The 14,181-nt window shown below is 40.6% G+C and overlaps 1 protein-coding gene across 1 annotated transcript in view; it reads right to left on the reverse strand.

Moving 5' to 3' along the window:
* Positions 1-4,564: 4,564 nt before the first annotated feature.
* The window catches only part of TNIP3 (TNFAIP3 interacting protein 3), a gene marked incomplete at its 5' end in the record, with an annotated part of 78,271 nt that continues 68,654 nt past the window's right edge, over positions 4,565-14,181 (reverse strand). Inside the window, 2 exons of the mRNA XM_082482444.1 lie at positions 4,565-4,731; positions 13,689-13,749. Coding sequence (XP_082338570.1) covers positions 4,688-4,731; positions 13,689-13,749 — 105 coding nt within the window. The 3' untranslated portion in view covers positions 4,565-4,687. The remainder of the gene's footprint in view (positions 4,732-13,688; positions 13,750-14,181) is intronic.

The following is a 14,181-nucleotide window of genomic DNA, read 5'->3' on the forward strand; positions in this document are numbered from 1 at the left end:
GTGGGGAACCAGAGCCAAAGGGTACAGTGCATTCTTTCATCCACAGCATTTACCATGCATTTCTAGTTCTACTACTTATATATTTCATTTAACCTCAGAGGAAAATATTTTCATTGATGATATGTTCCTACTATAATTCATGAGACTATATATAATAACATAACACTTTGCATTGCAGTGGATAACACATGAAACCCTCTTACAGAATTGTAGAATGACATTCCTTGCCAGTGAATCTAGAAAACAAAGCCCCAACCTTCTCCTAGATATTAGTAAAAAAACAAACAAGAATGGTACACCAGAATTCCAAAGGCCATTGCAAGTAAGGAAGGCTTAGAAATCAGTCATAGAAAGAAGATGGGAAGTGGGGTTACAGGAGAGATTTGAAGGAAGACGGGCAGAAGTCGAAGACTCTGCAATAGCATCATCTTATATAGGATGCAAAAGCCATGCTCTGGAACGCAAGAGGAAAGATAAGAAACTGGAAGAGACTGAGAGAGTGAAATGTTGTCTGGGAGATGAATGAGACATGAAGGTTTATTATTTGGACAATAAATCTAATACTGATGCAGTAAAAGATTAACTAGTGAATGGATTCTAAGAGGAAAGTAACATGATCCAAGATTCTGCATGTCATCTTCAGCTGTGATATCTAGCCTTCCTATTATAGGATAATGTAAGTGTGTATTTGGGGCATCCCATATTCTTTGCCTGCAGCATTATTATGAATCCACTTCCTCTGGCATCTAGAGTTTCTGAGGCAATTAAAACAGCTCCTAGCTTTTACCAGCAATTTCAAAGTAATGATTTTTCCTTCCTAAAACAAATGACAGCCTGACAGTAAGGAGGGATACTATTTAGTGATTTATAAAGACAGACAACTTACTTATCACCAATGAAATCCTCGTGTCATGCCACACATTATGTATGTATAAGAGTAGAAAGAAATATCTATAGAAATAGAACAGAATAAGGATTGGCATGACTGTCACCAATAGCACTTCAGGCCTTCAGAACACAAAGACAATTTTAAGACAACATACATTTTTGACAAGGCTCAGAGCTTAAAATACCTGGGAAGTAAAATAGTGGTGAATCAAAACAAAAAAAATCCAAGCAAGCAAAATGCTGGTGTCACATCTGCTGGCTACACAAAAAAAGGAGAAAGGAAAAAAAAAAAAAAAAAAAGGATGGGACAAAAGTTCCCCAAAGACCTCAAGCTTTTAAGTACCTCATTTGTGTTAATGACTCCATAAGCACAAACGTGCTCCTATTTTAATGTTGGATAATTACTGTTATGGTAATCAAAACATGACTTAGTGAATCCAGTATGTCATGTTGAAAATAATGTAAAATAACATTCTAAGCAGATAATTCAACTTGACGTATGAAGACTTGCTCTCATTCATAGAAATTAAAATTTCTCCACAACACGTTTAGTATATAGTACTGCAACCAAATGGAAAAAGTTCAGTTTCGAAGAAAAGTCTACAGAAACCCATGCCAAAACATACCTAAAATGTTCTCATTTTAGGTCATATGTCATCAGTCTATCATATGTCATATGTCTATCAGATGTCATAACTCACCTTTCAGAATCTGTACAAACATGCGTCAACATGCACGCTCTCACCAGAAGTAACAAGGCTTTCCAAGGGCTGATCATGACCAAGGCCTGGACACCTCCACCCCCACCCCTCCGTCATTTTAACACGCTGAGTAATCAGCTTCATTATGGGTCAGTTCCTTAGTATATACCTAAAGGTTCATCACCTTGTAAGCATCTTTATTATGGCAGTTGAGTCGGTCGCACAGGGATATGAGTCAAGCGCTCCTTCCTGGTGAGTAGACAGGCCAGCATCGGTGCAGGACACATTGGTCTTTCTGCTGGACAAGTGAAAACATCCCCTTAAGCTGCTGAAAAGTTTTGACAGAAAATCACTTCAGGCTTGTCTTGTTTCCCCAAGCCACTGTGAGAGAGGAAATCCGGGGGCAAAAAACCACAGGTTTAACTCATTACTACTGTTACAGGTTCACATATTCAAATATGTGCCTGGTCTGGTATGGAAAGAAAGTTCCTCTCTGTATATTAATTGCTGCTCTTGCAACATGCATAGTAATACAAATATTCCCAAAACCTGATCGGTTCCTACAAGAAAAGGAAGGAAAAAAAGAAAAGGCCATTCACAAACACATTAGCTCTTACCGTGAAATTGGTCCACTCACTACCGATACACAAAAATATTGGAGAAAGCTAAATTGAAAGAATGAGATGGAAAATGGTGGCAGGTGTTTGGAAAATAAAATATGTAACAAAGAACAGGAAATGCCAGAAGGTTCTTTAAAAGGCCAGGGGAAGAACTGGGAGTGCTGATACCCAGTTTCAGCAAAGCCCAAGGAAGGAAAAGTGCCTGTTATGAGTAACTACTGTTAATTTTAACTAAAATAACTCACCCCTGCAAACTTGTCTGGGTCACTGCAGAAAGCGTATCCTTTGGGGGTGTTTGACTCTGACAATGCTAATTCAAATAGATGACAGCACCTGCATGTGGGAAACATACATCATTACAAGAAAATCAAGAAGAAAAATCAACTGTACAGGCATTTTATATGCATTTTAAAAGATCCAAATTCTCTATCATGTAATACAAGGAATACCCCACACTTAGCATGACTAGGATCCGTGTGAGTCAAGATTTACAGTCTTGTGCCCAAGCCAGCCAAACATTAAAAGCCTGTGACTAAACAGAGAGAGAGAAAGAAAAAAAAAAAAAGACAGCCCTGCAAACTCTATTTTCTGACTGTGAATGGCTTGCGTTGAATCACCCGCTTGGGCCAGATAATGCTTGCACAAGCTGTCAGATAATGAGTTAAGCACCACAAATGGAAGGCGCAAACTTTCGCAGTTAGTTGGGGAAAACAGTGGAAATGAATGAAACGGGGGTTTGTTGCCTCCCACACCAACCACACAGAAGCTTGTCTGTTTTGAGGATTCACAACATCTTTGAGTGCGGGGTGCTCTGCTCCCAACACTGGTCACCTGCTGAGAGCTCGCATTGAATTAGGTTACATTATAATTGGATTTTCCGAAAGCACCACATTAGCATTTTCCATGATCTCACCCTTGTTAGCCAAATCACTAATCAGGAGTAGTGCGGTTATATTGTTTGCTAGTTGAACTATCTGCTGCCGTAGTGTCTGTCAGCCAGCTTCAAATTCATGCAGAGATAAAAACTCCTCTCTCTCTAACAGAGACTCGGGAGTTTATTCTGTAGCTAATGTTGCAGTCAAACTCTAATTTCCAATAGTTCATGAGAAAAGAGTTTCTCTCCAGAGGCTGCTTCACTCAGTGCTTTGCTCCTGTTCTTCCTGAGTCCATATTATAAGTTAGGAGTGTCGTTTCTTTGATCAGTGTAGGCAAAAGCAGCATCGTTGTAAAATGTAACAGCAGAAAAATCCTTTCCCGTGGACTCTTCCCCCTTGTGTCCAAAATCAAATGCTGAACATGTTTAATCCTGGAAGATTATTATTTTAATGCACAGTCCTTTGTATATTGACGGGAATGGAAATACCTGTTCTAACAGCAGAAATGACACACACAGGCACTCTCTGATGACTCTGTCTTTATACAGCTCAACAAGCTGCTTGTGTGGGCGCTTAAAGTCATATTAAGTACTTCTGAGCTATAAGGAAAGCACACAGGACATCTCAGGCGGCCTCATGGTGTAAAAATCTCAGTTCCTTCCTTCAGCTGGGATCCCAGGAGCTTCGGGTACCTGCCTGAAGTGAAGCGACAATCTTACAAGTAGATTAGCAGGTAAAGTTTGCTGAACATCCATTCACCACCATTTCCTGAAAAATTTCACAGTCTAAATACATTTTCATTTAAAAAGTCAGGTTTTATTCTCAGGTTAGAGGTTACACAATAATGTTCAGATACATTGCAAGAATAATTTGGAAATATAAAGCCATTTGCACTAAGAAGTTAAAACCATTAAACATTTCTACTAAAATTCTTCTGATGTAAATAAGTACACAGAGAAAAAAACCTGTGATTACATTTTTCGTATAACTTTGGAGCCAAACAAAAGGAGAACTGGCCTTGACTCAAGGAGGGGAGTAGGCACATTCTACCTGCCTGGCATTGGTGGTACCCTGCTTACAATTACACAAATGTGTTAAAACTGTGAAGCAGATTTCCTTTTTACCAAAACGACCAAGAAAAAGAGTACAGAATTCAAGATGGTCTATCAACAAATCATTCCCTTTAATCAAATAAAAAAGACCATAATTCTCAAATGAAAAAAAAAAAAAAAAATCACAACACTATTGGGCTTATAAGCTCTTGAATTCAAACCAGATGTGACTGTCTCTCAAATAGCTGCATCTTTTCTCATAAGGCTTTTTAACAGATTCTCATAGGCAGCAAGGACAGCATCTTCAGAACAAAGGGCAATAACACTTCCCAGCAGAGTTTAACTGGATCCTGAGGATCACTAGCCTCTATGATCTGCTTTTCTATTGTCCTCGCAGGGATTTCACCAGGCATAAATAACATGCACTGAAGAGATAAGGAGCTAGGGGCCAAAAAAAAAACCAAACCAAAAAAACCCAGAGCAAAACAGAATACTGAAGTTACAAAACTAGCTTGCCGCCTTTGGTCTACACTTCTCCAGGTCACAGGCTGTCAGCGACGGGCTCCCTTCTCCGAGGATGAATCCAAGGATGAATCTGCAAAAGTAAATCAATACAAGTTATTTTGACATTGAGAAATACAACTCGCTTACAGTTAATTTCCCTCTATTTTGTCACACACACACACACCCCCTGGAGCCAATACTGTACATCATTACAAGCCTGTAATCAACCCAATGCAACTAGCAGTAAGTGCGAAAGGCAAAAGAGGGCATGGATATCAGACAGTGCACTAGTAGGCTCTCTCAACTTTCATTTAGTCCTCATTGTTGATACAGAGCAAGCAGTAGAGTCTAATAATCTAAAGCCCCCATCTAAAATTATTCCAGACCTCTAAAAAGAACAGCTGACATTCAGCAGTGCTCATAGGTATACATTAGCATTAGGTGCACCCCAGAGAGTAGGTAAGTATGACAGAGGGAAGAATTAGGTAGTAGTACCTACAGCTAAGTAGGTGTCTGTGGTTCAAAGATGTGTTTGATAGTAACTCACTCGAGTTAGGAAAACAAAATAAAATCTAAGAAAGGAAATATACTATTGCCGGTGTACACATCCTTCCTGAAGTTTCAAAAGATTCTGGAAATGCTGTAACACATCACTAGTAGCACACACACACGCACGATATTTCGCTTACAAGAGAAACATTAAGAGTGAAATATTTCCAGCAGGGTTTTGAATTTGCCTAGGAGAATTGCTCTGCAGCTGCTACGCAGTAACCCCATCATTCACTTCCAAACCCACAGTGCTGATGATATCCAAATGTATATGAAAGAAAACTTGATTGAAAAGGTCCACATTTTTAGCGAGCGGCAGTACCATGAATCATCGATTTTGGCGACATCTTTTCCTTGCAGGTAGTATCAGAGCTAAAATTCATGTTATTTGTTCACAAAAGCCAGGAAGAGCAACAATTAGCAGACTGGTTCTTTGTGCAAGAAAGATAAATATAAATACGTGTGTGTTCATTTAACTTCATGTAAATAGTCCCCTATAACAGTAAAGGGGGTGGAATAAAACTTTTCTAACAAGAAATGTGCTTCCAAGCTTCACATCAAATGTCGGTATTCATATGACAATATAATGGGGAAAAAAAAACCCAAACAAGAAAGCAAAAGAGAGAGGACTTGGATATTCAAACACCTCAGGTAGCTCTACAGTGGGGATGTCCTTCAATTATTTTTGTTCCTTCCCAGTCCCAAGTCCCACTGGGACACACTGAGGTCACCCTGCTTATGGCAAGACTATTTGGCTCCTAAAGTTCTTGCCCAGCTGGTGCAAACCAGCAGATAGCACAGCACTGCAGGCACAGTCTGCCAGAGAAGAAAGGGAAACATGATATTACCCATAGTTCCCCCAAACAAGAAGTGTGTCTCACCTAGGATGACATTAACCATTCAGAACCCCCCCGGATATTCTGCAGTGTGAGCCAGCTTCAGAGCCCAGCACAGAGTACTTACACACTTAAAACATACAGAACAGGTCAAAGGAAGGTGAACTCCTTATAACGAGGGTAGGCAGCACTCGGCTGCTACTTTAACAAGCAAATGGCACGGAATGAATTTCTGCCTCGCTTCCTTAGAGGATCAATGAGGTACTAAAGATATTTCCAGGTAGCAGAGGCATGCGTCACCAAGTCACTAGGAAAGAGAATGATTTAATGAAAACAACCACTACCACGTCACCTATCACCAGAAGACCACCATCGATGTCCTCTTTCAGGCAAGTTCCCTTAAATACCTTGATTCTCCCCTACGTTTCATTCTCAAATGAAAAAAAAAAAAAAAGCCAGTGTGTGCGAAGCCATTTAAAATCCAACAGGTACTGAATGACAAATCCTGATACATTGTTTCTCAGAAATAAAATTATCAAATCACACGGCTGTTTAAATTACATATCCCGTTCCTTTTCACATGCGACTTTTCTGCCTGGCACTCTGCAAAACTACAACACGTTCTGTGGTCTTTAGCTCAAGTTGACTTTTAAAAGCAATACCTTTCTGAAAAAGGCAACTTCTTAAGTTCTGGAGTTAGAAATTAAAGGTGTGCCATTTTGTTACATTGGAGTAGCAGAAATCAAGTTGGATCAGTAAAAATCCTGAAAATAATCACATTTTTATTCCCAGTGGGGATGGTAAGCTGCTAATTAAATCTGTCTTGACTAGTTCGGAGCACTGATAATTTCTAGTGTAATGTATGCACTGAGGACAGGCTCATACCAAAAATGTTCAGGATCTGGGATTTTTTCCAGGGAAATTAAGATGTCAGTTAATTGACTTTTTTTTCCTGCCTGGTTTTCATTGAAGACCTCCACAAATCCATTTTTCAGTTTTTCTACCCCCCTTCCCACATAGATGTCATTATTTTCAGTGGAAAACCCCACACTTCTCCCTCCTCTTCTTCCAATTAGCTGTAATTAGAACAACATTAGCAGCAAAGTAGTTACCTTGAGGGCAAAAATCTGGAAAGCAGCAGAGCGTGGAAGGGAACAAGAGATGATACTGCAATGAAAGTAAGCGGACACCTCATGCTTCTTCATGCGCTCTTCTGGGCATCCCTAGGGCTTTGCAGATTGGCTTCTGCTTTCCCTAAGCGTGCCAAGACGAGATGGTGACGGGCTGCTCTCGCCTCTCCCACAAGCCTCCAGAGCTACCCCTTGAACTGAGAGGTAGGTGAAGGGCTATGTTTTGGGTTCTGCCTGTGCCTGGCATCATAACTAGATCCAACCCAAAAACCGTACAGTTTAGGTCAAAGAAATCTGGTAGTTATATCTGATGTTCTGAAGGGTTAACTGGGGTTCTTAAATACATGTACCCAGAATCCTTCTGCCAAGAAAACAAATACAGTGAGATTAATTTTGGAAGTGAAAAGGGCAATACATGCCAGCAGTTGTGGCATGAAAAGGGTTCTTGCTCTGAGCAGGCTTTGAGCAATAAACCTCTTTTCCAGAGAATTTTTCATTAAAAAATTGGGTTTGGGGAAAATCTCCAAAATCAATCTTTTTTTCAACTGTCTTTTCAATTTTGCACAGTTGGATAAGGAAGGAAGTCAACGCTGCTTGCCAAATAAAGCGACATTAAGTACACTTGCTGGAAATCTATCTGCCTTTCTCCTTAAAAAATAAATTAAAAAACCCAACCAAACCAACAACAACAACCAACCAACCAAACAAACAAACAAAAAACAGAAAAAAAAACCCAAACACAAAAACACTCCACAACCAAGAACAAAAAGGTCAGAAACCAGTTCCAGCAACGCTGAGTGACAGAGCACGGAGAGATTTAGGAGTCAATGTCCCTCCAAAGGCAGTATTACTGGTCAAACAAGGCTAAGCTGGAAGAATTTAAGCACAGTTTAGGGCCAGACTTCTTGCACAGCAAAGTACCTGGGGAGGGACCAGCCCAGAGGTGGGCAGTAAGAATTATTCTCTCGGAAATACATTGCCGGTACAGTGAGACAACATCTCATCACCTTCTGCCTTAATCCCTACCTGCCTCCCATTGTTTACCTTTCCCTCTCTCTTTATTGTGACTCTGAAAGAAACACCTTTGCTTTTTTGGAAGCCTGACAGTTTCCCCTAATCCTGCTTTGCAGACAGGCGGTTGCCCTATGAGGACTACCTGAGTAATTTTTCCCTGGCAGCCTGATCTCCATTGCAGCCCACCTACGGAGCATGGCTGGACATAAAACGTTCCTATCCATCTCTTTGCCCTGCCTGCTGCTCTCAGCCAGGGTATTTCATGTTTGGGAAGATATGGAGAAGAAATAGTTGTGTTCACAGACAAGCTGAACTCTGGAACGAGTTATCTGAGTTTTTAAGCAGTTTAACAAGATGTGCAACATGAAACTTACTGGATACAAATGGGAAGAAAACGCTAGTAAAATCAGACCAATAAACCTGAATACAGCCCACATCCTTCTATTTGCAAACCGCCTGTTGAATATTTCTGGATTCAGCTTGGAACCCAGTGGTGGCATGGAAAACTGAACTCTTGACGAGACTGCAGCCTGAAAAAGCAGGAGAAGAGGAACCGGGTTAAACCCTCACCGTCCTGAGGCCACGCAGACATACAGACAGCAGGCATCTGCGTCCTGCAGTGCAGCCTGGCATGAAAGCTGCCCCAAACCATGGGCATCCCTTAGTACCTGTTGCACTGTGAACATGCAAGGGTGTGGAATACATCAACTCACTAAACGCATGATCAAGGACAGATAATTTTTCTCGTCCTTTTTGGAAAATTATATATTACGTTGTTAGTAATTGTTCAATGTCCCATGCAACCCCTGGCAGGTCAAAGTTGTCTCCACACTTCCCAATGGAGAGGCTGTGTTTTTTAACCTATGAAGCCTACTAAAACCTTTTCTAGGGTTCCAAAGCCAGAGGGGCCTCAATGGTTCTTTGTTAACTTTTAAGTAAATTCCCTAAAGCCAGTGACGTGTTTTTAAAAACAAGTTTAGTAGTCTATATAAAGCAGCCAGGGTAATCATCAACTTCTGGTTAAAGAAGGCAATTCAACAATAACCGTGGGCAACTGAGAACAAATAATATAAAAAAAAAAAAATAAAAGAATTTAAATCTTGATTACTCAATCAAAAATAGAAAGAAAGGCCAAGTCTTATCCACAGAATCCCTTCCTGGACCCCAGAATGTCTACATAATGCCAGTAGGTTTTATTTTACTTATCTAGGCATACAGAGAAGGAAAAATGCTAAGTAAATGTAATCAAACACACACACCAGGATTGCTAGTTATGTTTGGTCACCTGCACATATTCATACACACACACACGCCTACCATCCCATTTCCCTGCCCTGCATGAAACACGGGAGGGATAAGACACTCAAGCATGCTGTTGCATCAGGCTCTGAACTCTGTGGCCAAGCGCATGCTGACAGATTTCAAGACTGAGGACTGGTCTCTCAAGCCGCAGCAGCCAGCCTGTGGCAACTCTAGGGGTAACTGTCTCTCTCTATAGCGCAACTTCAGCCTTATGTATCACGAGGGCTACAACACCCCTCTCTTCATCCAGACTTTTAAGTGGTCCATAGATACTTAGCTGTAAAACAGAGGTAGATCACTAAAACCAACTCCTTATGCTCTTTTCAGTAGGATTAAACCCTTAAATTAGCCCCTAGATACCTTAGCTGCAAAATACAGAGGCGCACAGATTACTTCACCAACAGGAAGCGTAGGGTAGCTCGGAGGGGTTTTAGTGAAAGAACTGAGGACTGCTCAGCACATCACCAAACCTCTCTTAACTAACAAATTCCTTGGGAAACAGGGAGCTGATGTAGCCCTGATTCAGTAACAAGTGGTGTTCACTACTCCAAACTCTGAACAGTTTTTGCATAAAGCCATATTTTATAGCTGTAATCTTAGCAGTTCCTTTTAGCTTCACTCTCTTCATAAAGCTAAATTGCAAGGATTTCATTTAGATAATTACCGTTGTCTTGTTACTGTGGAACATCTCTTGTTCATTCTCATTTTGGAAAGAAAGGCTTAATGGAAAAGAGAAGAGAGTTTTTTTAGGTTTGGGTTTGTTGGTTATTTTTTTTTCTTTTTCCTCATTTTGCCTCCCTGTTCCTCTCATCCTTCCTGTATTCTGATGAAGTTATTTCCAGGCTAGTTGGAAAAAGCTCAAATCAAAAAGTGCCAGATCCAAACCATCACACTACTGTGAAATTTCAGTGCTGGAGGCAACATTGCTTCTCAGACTTGTGCATAAGTGATGCTCTGCCAACAACCAAAACATAGATCTGTGGGGAAAGCAACAGACTAGAGGAGAAACTTTGGAAAATAGAATTAAATAGGATTGATCAAATTTGTGTAGCAGATTTTTTTTTTAATTTTAGAAATATTTCAGTGATTGTCCTATTTCTGCAGATACAGGCAAAGAGGTGTTTCTTACAGAAAACAGAAAGACAAACTAAGCTTCACAAAGGCAGCAGTCGTTTAAAAAAGCCTTCTTTGAACAGGGGAGCAGCTAAGAAAAGTGGTGCCAGTCAGAAGAAAAGTACAGATATGGTTACACAAGAAGCAGAAAACATGAGACTACAGCTGGTTACAGAAAAACCTGCAGGACCTCAGGCAAACGCCAAAGCACCTGGGTGCAAATAACTTCCTCCCTCACAAAGGAGGGGAGGGAGGGAGGAAAACACAATCTGGGTACATATATACAAAACTGCAGAAAAAATTAATAATTCTTCCTTGGTGACAATATGCCTTTGCAGTCCCAATGACATTATAGCAAACCAGTTAGAGTCGATGTAGAGACTCAGATTTCAGACCTTTAAAGCAGACATTTTTGATGGTGTATCATAAAAAATACCAGTTTCCCAATTCATTTAACTAGTGTTCAGCTCTAAAGTTACAACCTGTGACATGTATTTTGTAATTATTCCTTAGGAATAAATACCCAGTGTCAAAGGAAAATTTGTTCAGTTAAGGAAAACTTAAGGGTTTTCCCTAGAAACATCAATCTACCAAAATAGCATTCCTAAAGGAAACTGCCTCATGCCCAAAAGTTGCTGCACTGCTGTTTTGTTTTTCTATAATGAAGCCCTACCTCTGAAGAGATAAGATTTATTGGTCAGTTTATCACTTAATAGGAAATGAAAGATGAGAAATGAGACTCGGGAATGCTGCTACACATACTAGCTCATTTAAACCCACCATTGTAATTAGCACTCGTATAAAATAGAACAAAGAAATTGGAACATCAAGAATACTTTCATCACGCATTCTTGGAGTTTCTATCTTTGAAACCTTTCTCAAAACACTTTACTTAAATGCAGATTTAAGGTGATTTAAGATTACAGGTGACTATACATAATACATAAATCCAGGCTAGTGCCTTTTAACTGATAGTAGAAGTTGGACTTCTATGATCAATGGCTAATAAAACGATCTTTGTTTTATCAGCAAAGATAAAAAGACTAAGAGCCCCAAAGATGTTAAAGCAGACATCCTACACAGTGTTATGATGGGACTCATTGAGAATTCCTCTTTACGGGGACTGAAGAAAAAAGGGAAGGGAAAATTCTCCAAGTGTCCTCCTCGCTGTCCCATTGAGGAGGAGGTATTTGAATGTTCTGGACAAGAAACAGCAATAGAAAGACAGAACACAGATTTTAAAAACAAACAACAAAAAAACAAACAACAAAAAAATCAGGAAGCCAGAACACAAGTCGTATAATCAAGCAGAGTGAAAGAAGAACTCTCTTTTCTTCAGATCCCCTAAGTGTACTGCCCTGGACCACAGCTGCACTTGGTGGCCGGACTTGTTTCAATCACGGTTATAAACATCCTCCCTGTATTCTCTGGTGCAGTAAATCACTCTGAGTTTAAGTGGGAGGCACTACAAAATTAATCTCCTGTCCTGTCTTGCAGTCACAGCACTACTTTCCCTACAACCACATCAGAACCCTCTACACAGTTGCCATGTAATTATGAGAAGCTCATCCTCCATTTCGGCAAGCTACATTCCCACCCTACCCTCTCTTCTGTGCAAATGTGGACAACAGTAAGTAACAGAAGAGTTCCTCTGTAGGCATCTTCTTCTTCTAGATGTTACAAAACAGCTTTCGGTGATGAGTCCCTGACACCCCATATGGTACCCACTCACACCATGACATGGAAGACACATGAAGCACACACACTCTCCCGCAGTGCACACCCGCAAACTTTGCTGGCCCCCTTGCACAGCACAAGATGATGTATCATTCATCTGAGATGGCATCTCTACAAAAGGGCCACAAGACATGAGAACACAGCAAACCACAGAACTTTATGTGCCAGAAAAGGGCAACAAAGCTGGTGAGGGGTCTAGAGAACAAGTCTTACAAGGAGCGGCTGAGGGAACTGGGGTTGTTTAGCCTGGAGAAAAGGAGGCTGAGGAGAGACCTTATTGCTCTCTACCTGAAAGGAGGTTATAGCAAGGTGGGGGTCAGTCCCTTTTCCCAAGTAACAGGTGATAGGACAAGAGGAAACGGCATCAAGTTGCGCCGGGGGGGTTTAAATTGGGTATCAGGAAAAATTTCTTCACCAAAAAGGTTATCAAGCATTGGAACAGGCTGCCCAGGGAAGTGGTTGAGTCATCATCTCTGGAGGCGTTCAAAGAACATGGAGATGTGGTGCTGAGGGACATAGTTTAGAGGTAACTTGGCAATACAAGGTTAACGGTTGGACTTGCTGATCTTAAAAGTCTCTTCCAACCAAAAAGATTCTATAATTCTCAACCACCGAAGAGAAAAGGGGTGGTCTAGGCAAGCTTCTGAAGGAGAATATCCGGAAGGGTGGATTCCCACCCAGAACAATGTCCCTGCTTCCTTGTGCTCTCTGGCATACATCTTTTGAGTGGTCTGAAACAAGTACTTTGAAACACCCAGGAACTTGGCATGATTTCAAATCCAGGTACAAATATTAAATACTCCTCATGGTTTCCACAAGATAGTTTGCACCAAAACTTTAGCAACTTACTAACTTTGTCCATTTACACAGTTTCATATTGTCAGACCTTGCACCTTGAACTGTCAGAGCTGATCAAGAACAGCAATGGGCATTTTGCCTTTAAGATGAAACAACACCCTAAAGCCTGTACTTTGTTACCAAGGGCTTCCAAAACCTGCCCCATCTTGGCCCCCGGGTTCAGCACATCATTACATTTAGTCTTAGCTGGAGCAACAGAAGCTCTACAGACAACGCTGAGGATATCTTTTCTTTAGGACTATTACTAGGTGTTTAATGAGGCAAATGTGTGATCCTATAATGTGCAATAGAGACATTTTGCGAATTGCAACAAAGCTGAAAGCCGTAATGTAGATGGTATTACGTTAGAAACCTCACCTGCGTTGCACATATACCAACCCCGGCTCTCTGAGGCTAAGCTGTCACATAAGCACTCAAGCGATAAATAGGAAAGTTTACTCTATATCCCTCAAAGGCCCCCATTTAAAAAAAGTACATTTAAAATATGCTCTGTACAGCTGTTGTCTTACCATTTGCCTTGTGCTGCACATCTGGCGGAAACTGGTCAGGAACATACCACTGATAGTCTGGCTGCACAGAACAATAAAACATTATTACAGCAATATGGACTTCATAGGCACTTCAAACAAAAGAATAGCGACATGATAAAAATATAATTGTGCTGTGAAGTTTTCTATTAGTCATAGAACAGCAGTTTGCAAAAAAATCTCATATTTAGCTTTATATTTCCACTGATCGACTCTTTCAGCTTGCTTCCTTTTTTATGACATGTGGTTTAGATGCTGCACTCCTTAGAAATATTGGTGTAAACCTTTCTAGATCCCATAAATCAAAAGAAACATTAACAGAAACAAATCAGATTTTAAAAGGGCTAAGGAATAAAATGCACCAGAAGATACTAGCAGGCATCACATTCTCTGTACTAAAGAACCCCAGAGAAACCTGGTACACATCAACCTGGCAGGTGAAGCTGTTCCAGTGCAAATACACGTAACACGCATA

This window comes from Vanellus vanellus, assembly GCF_965231255.1.
Source record: "Vanellus vanellus genome assembly, chromosome: 4".
Lineage (NCBI taxonomy): Eukaryota > Metazoa > Chordata > Aves > Charadriiformes > Charadriidae > Vanellus > Vanellus vanellus.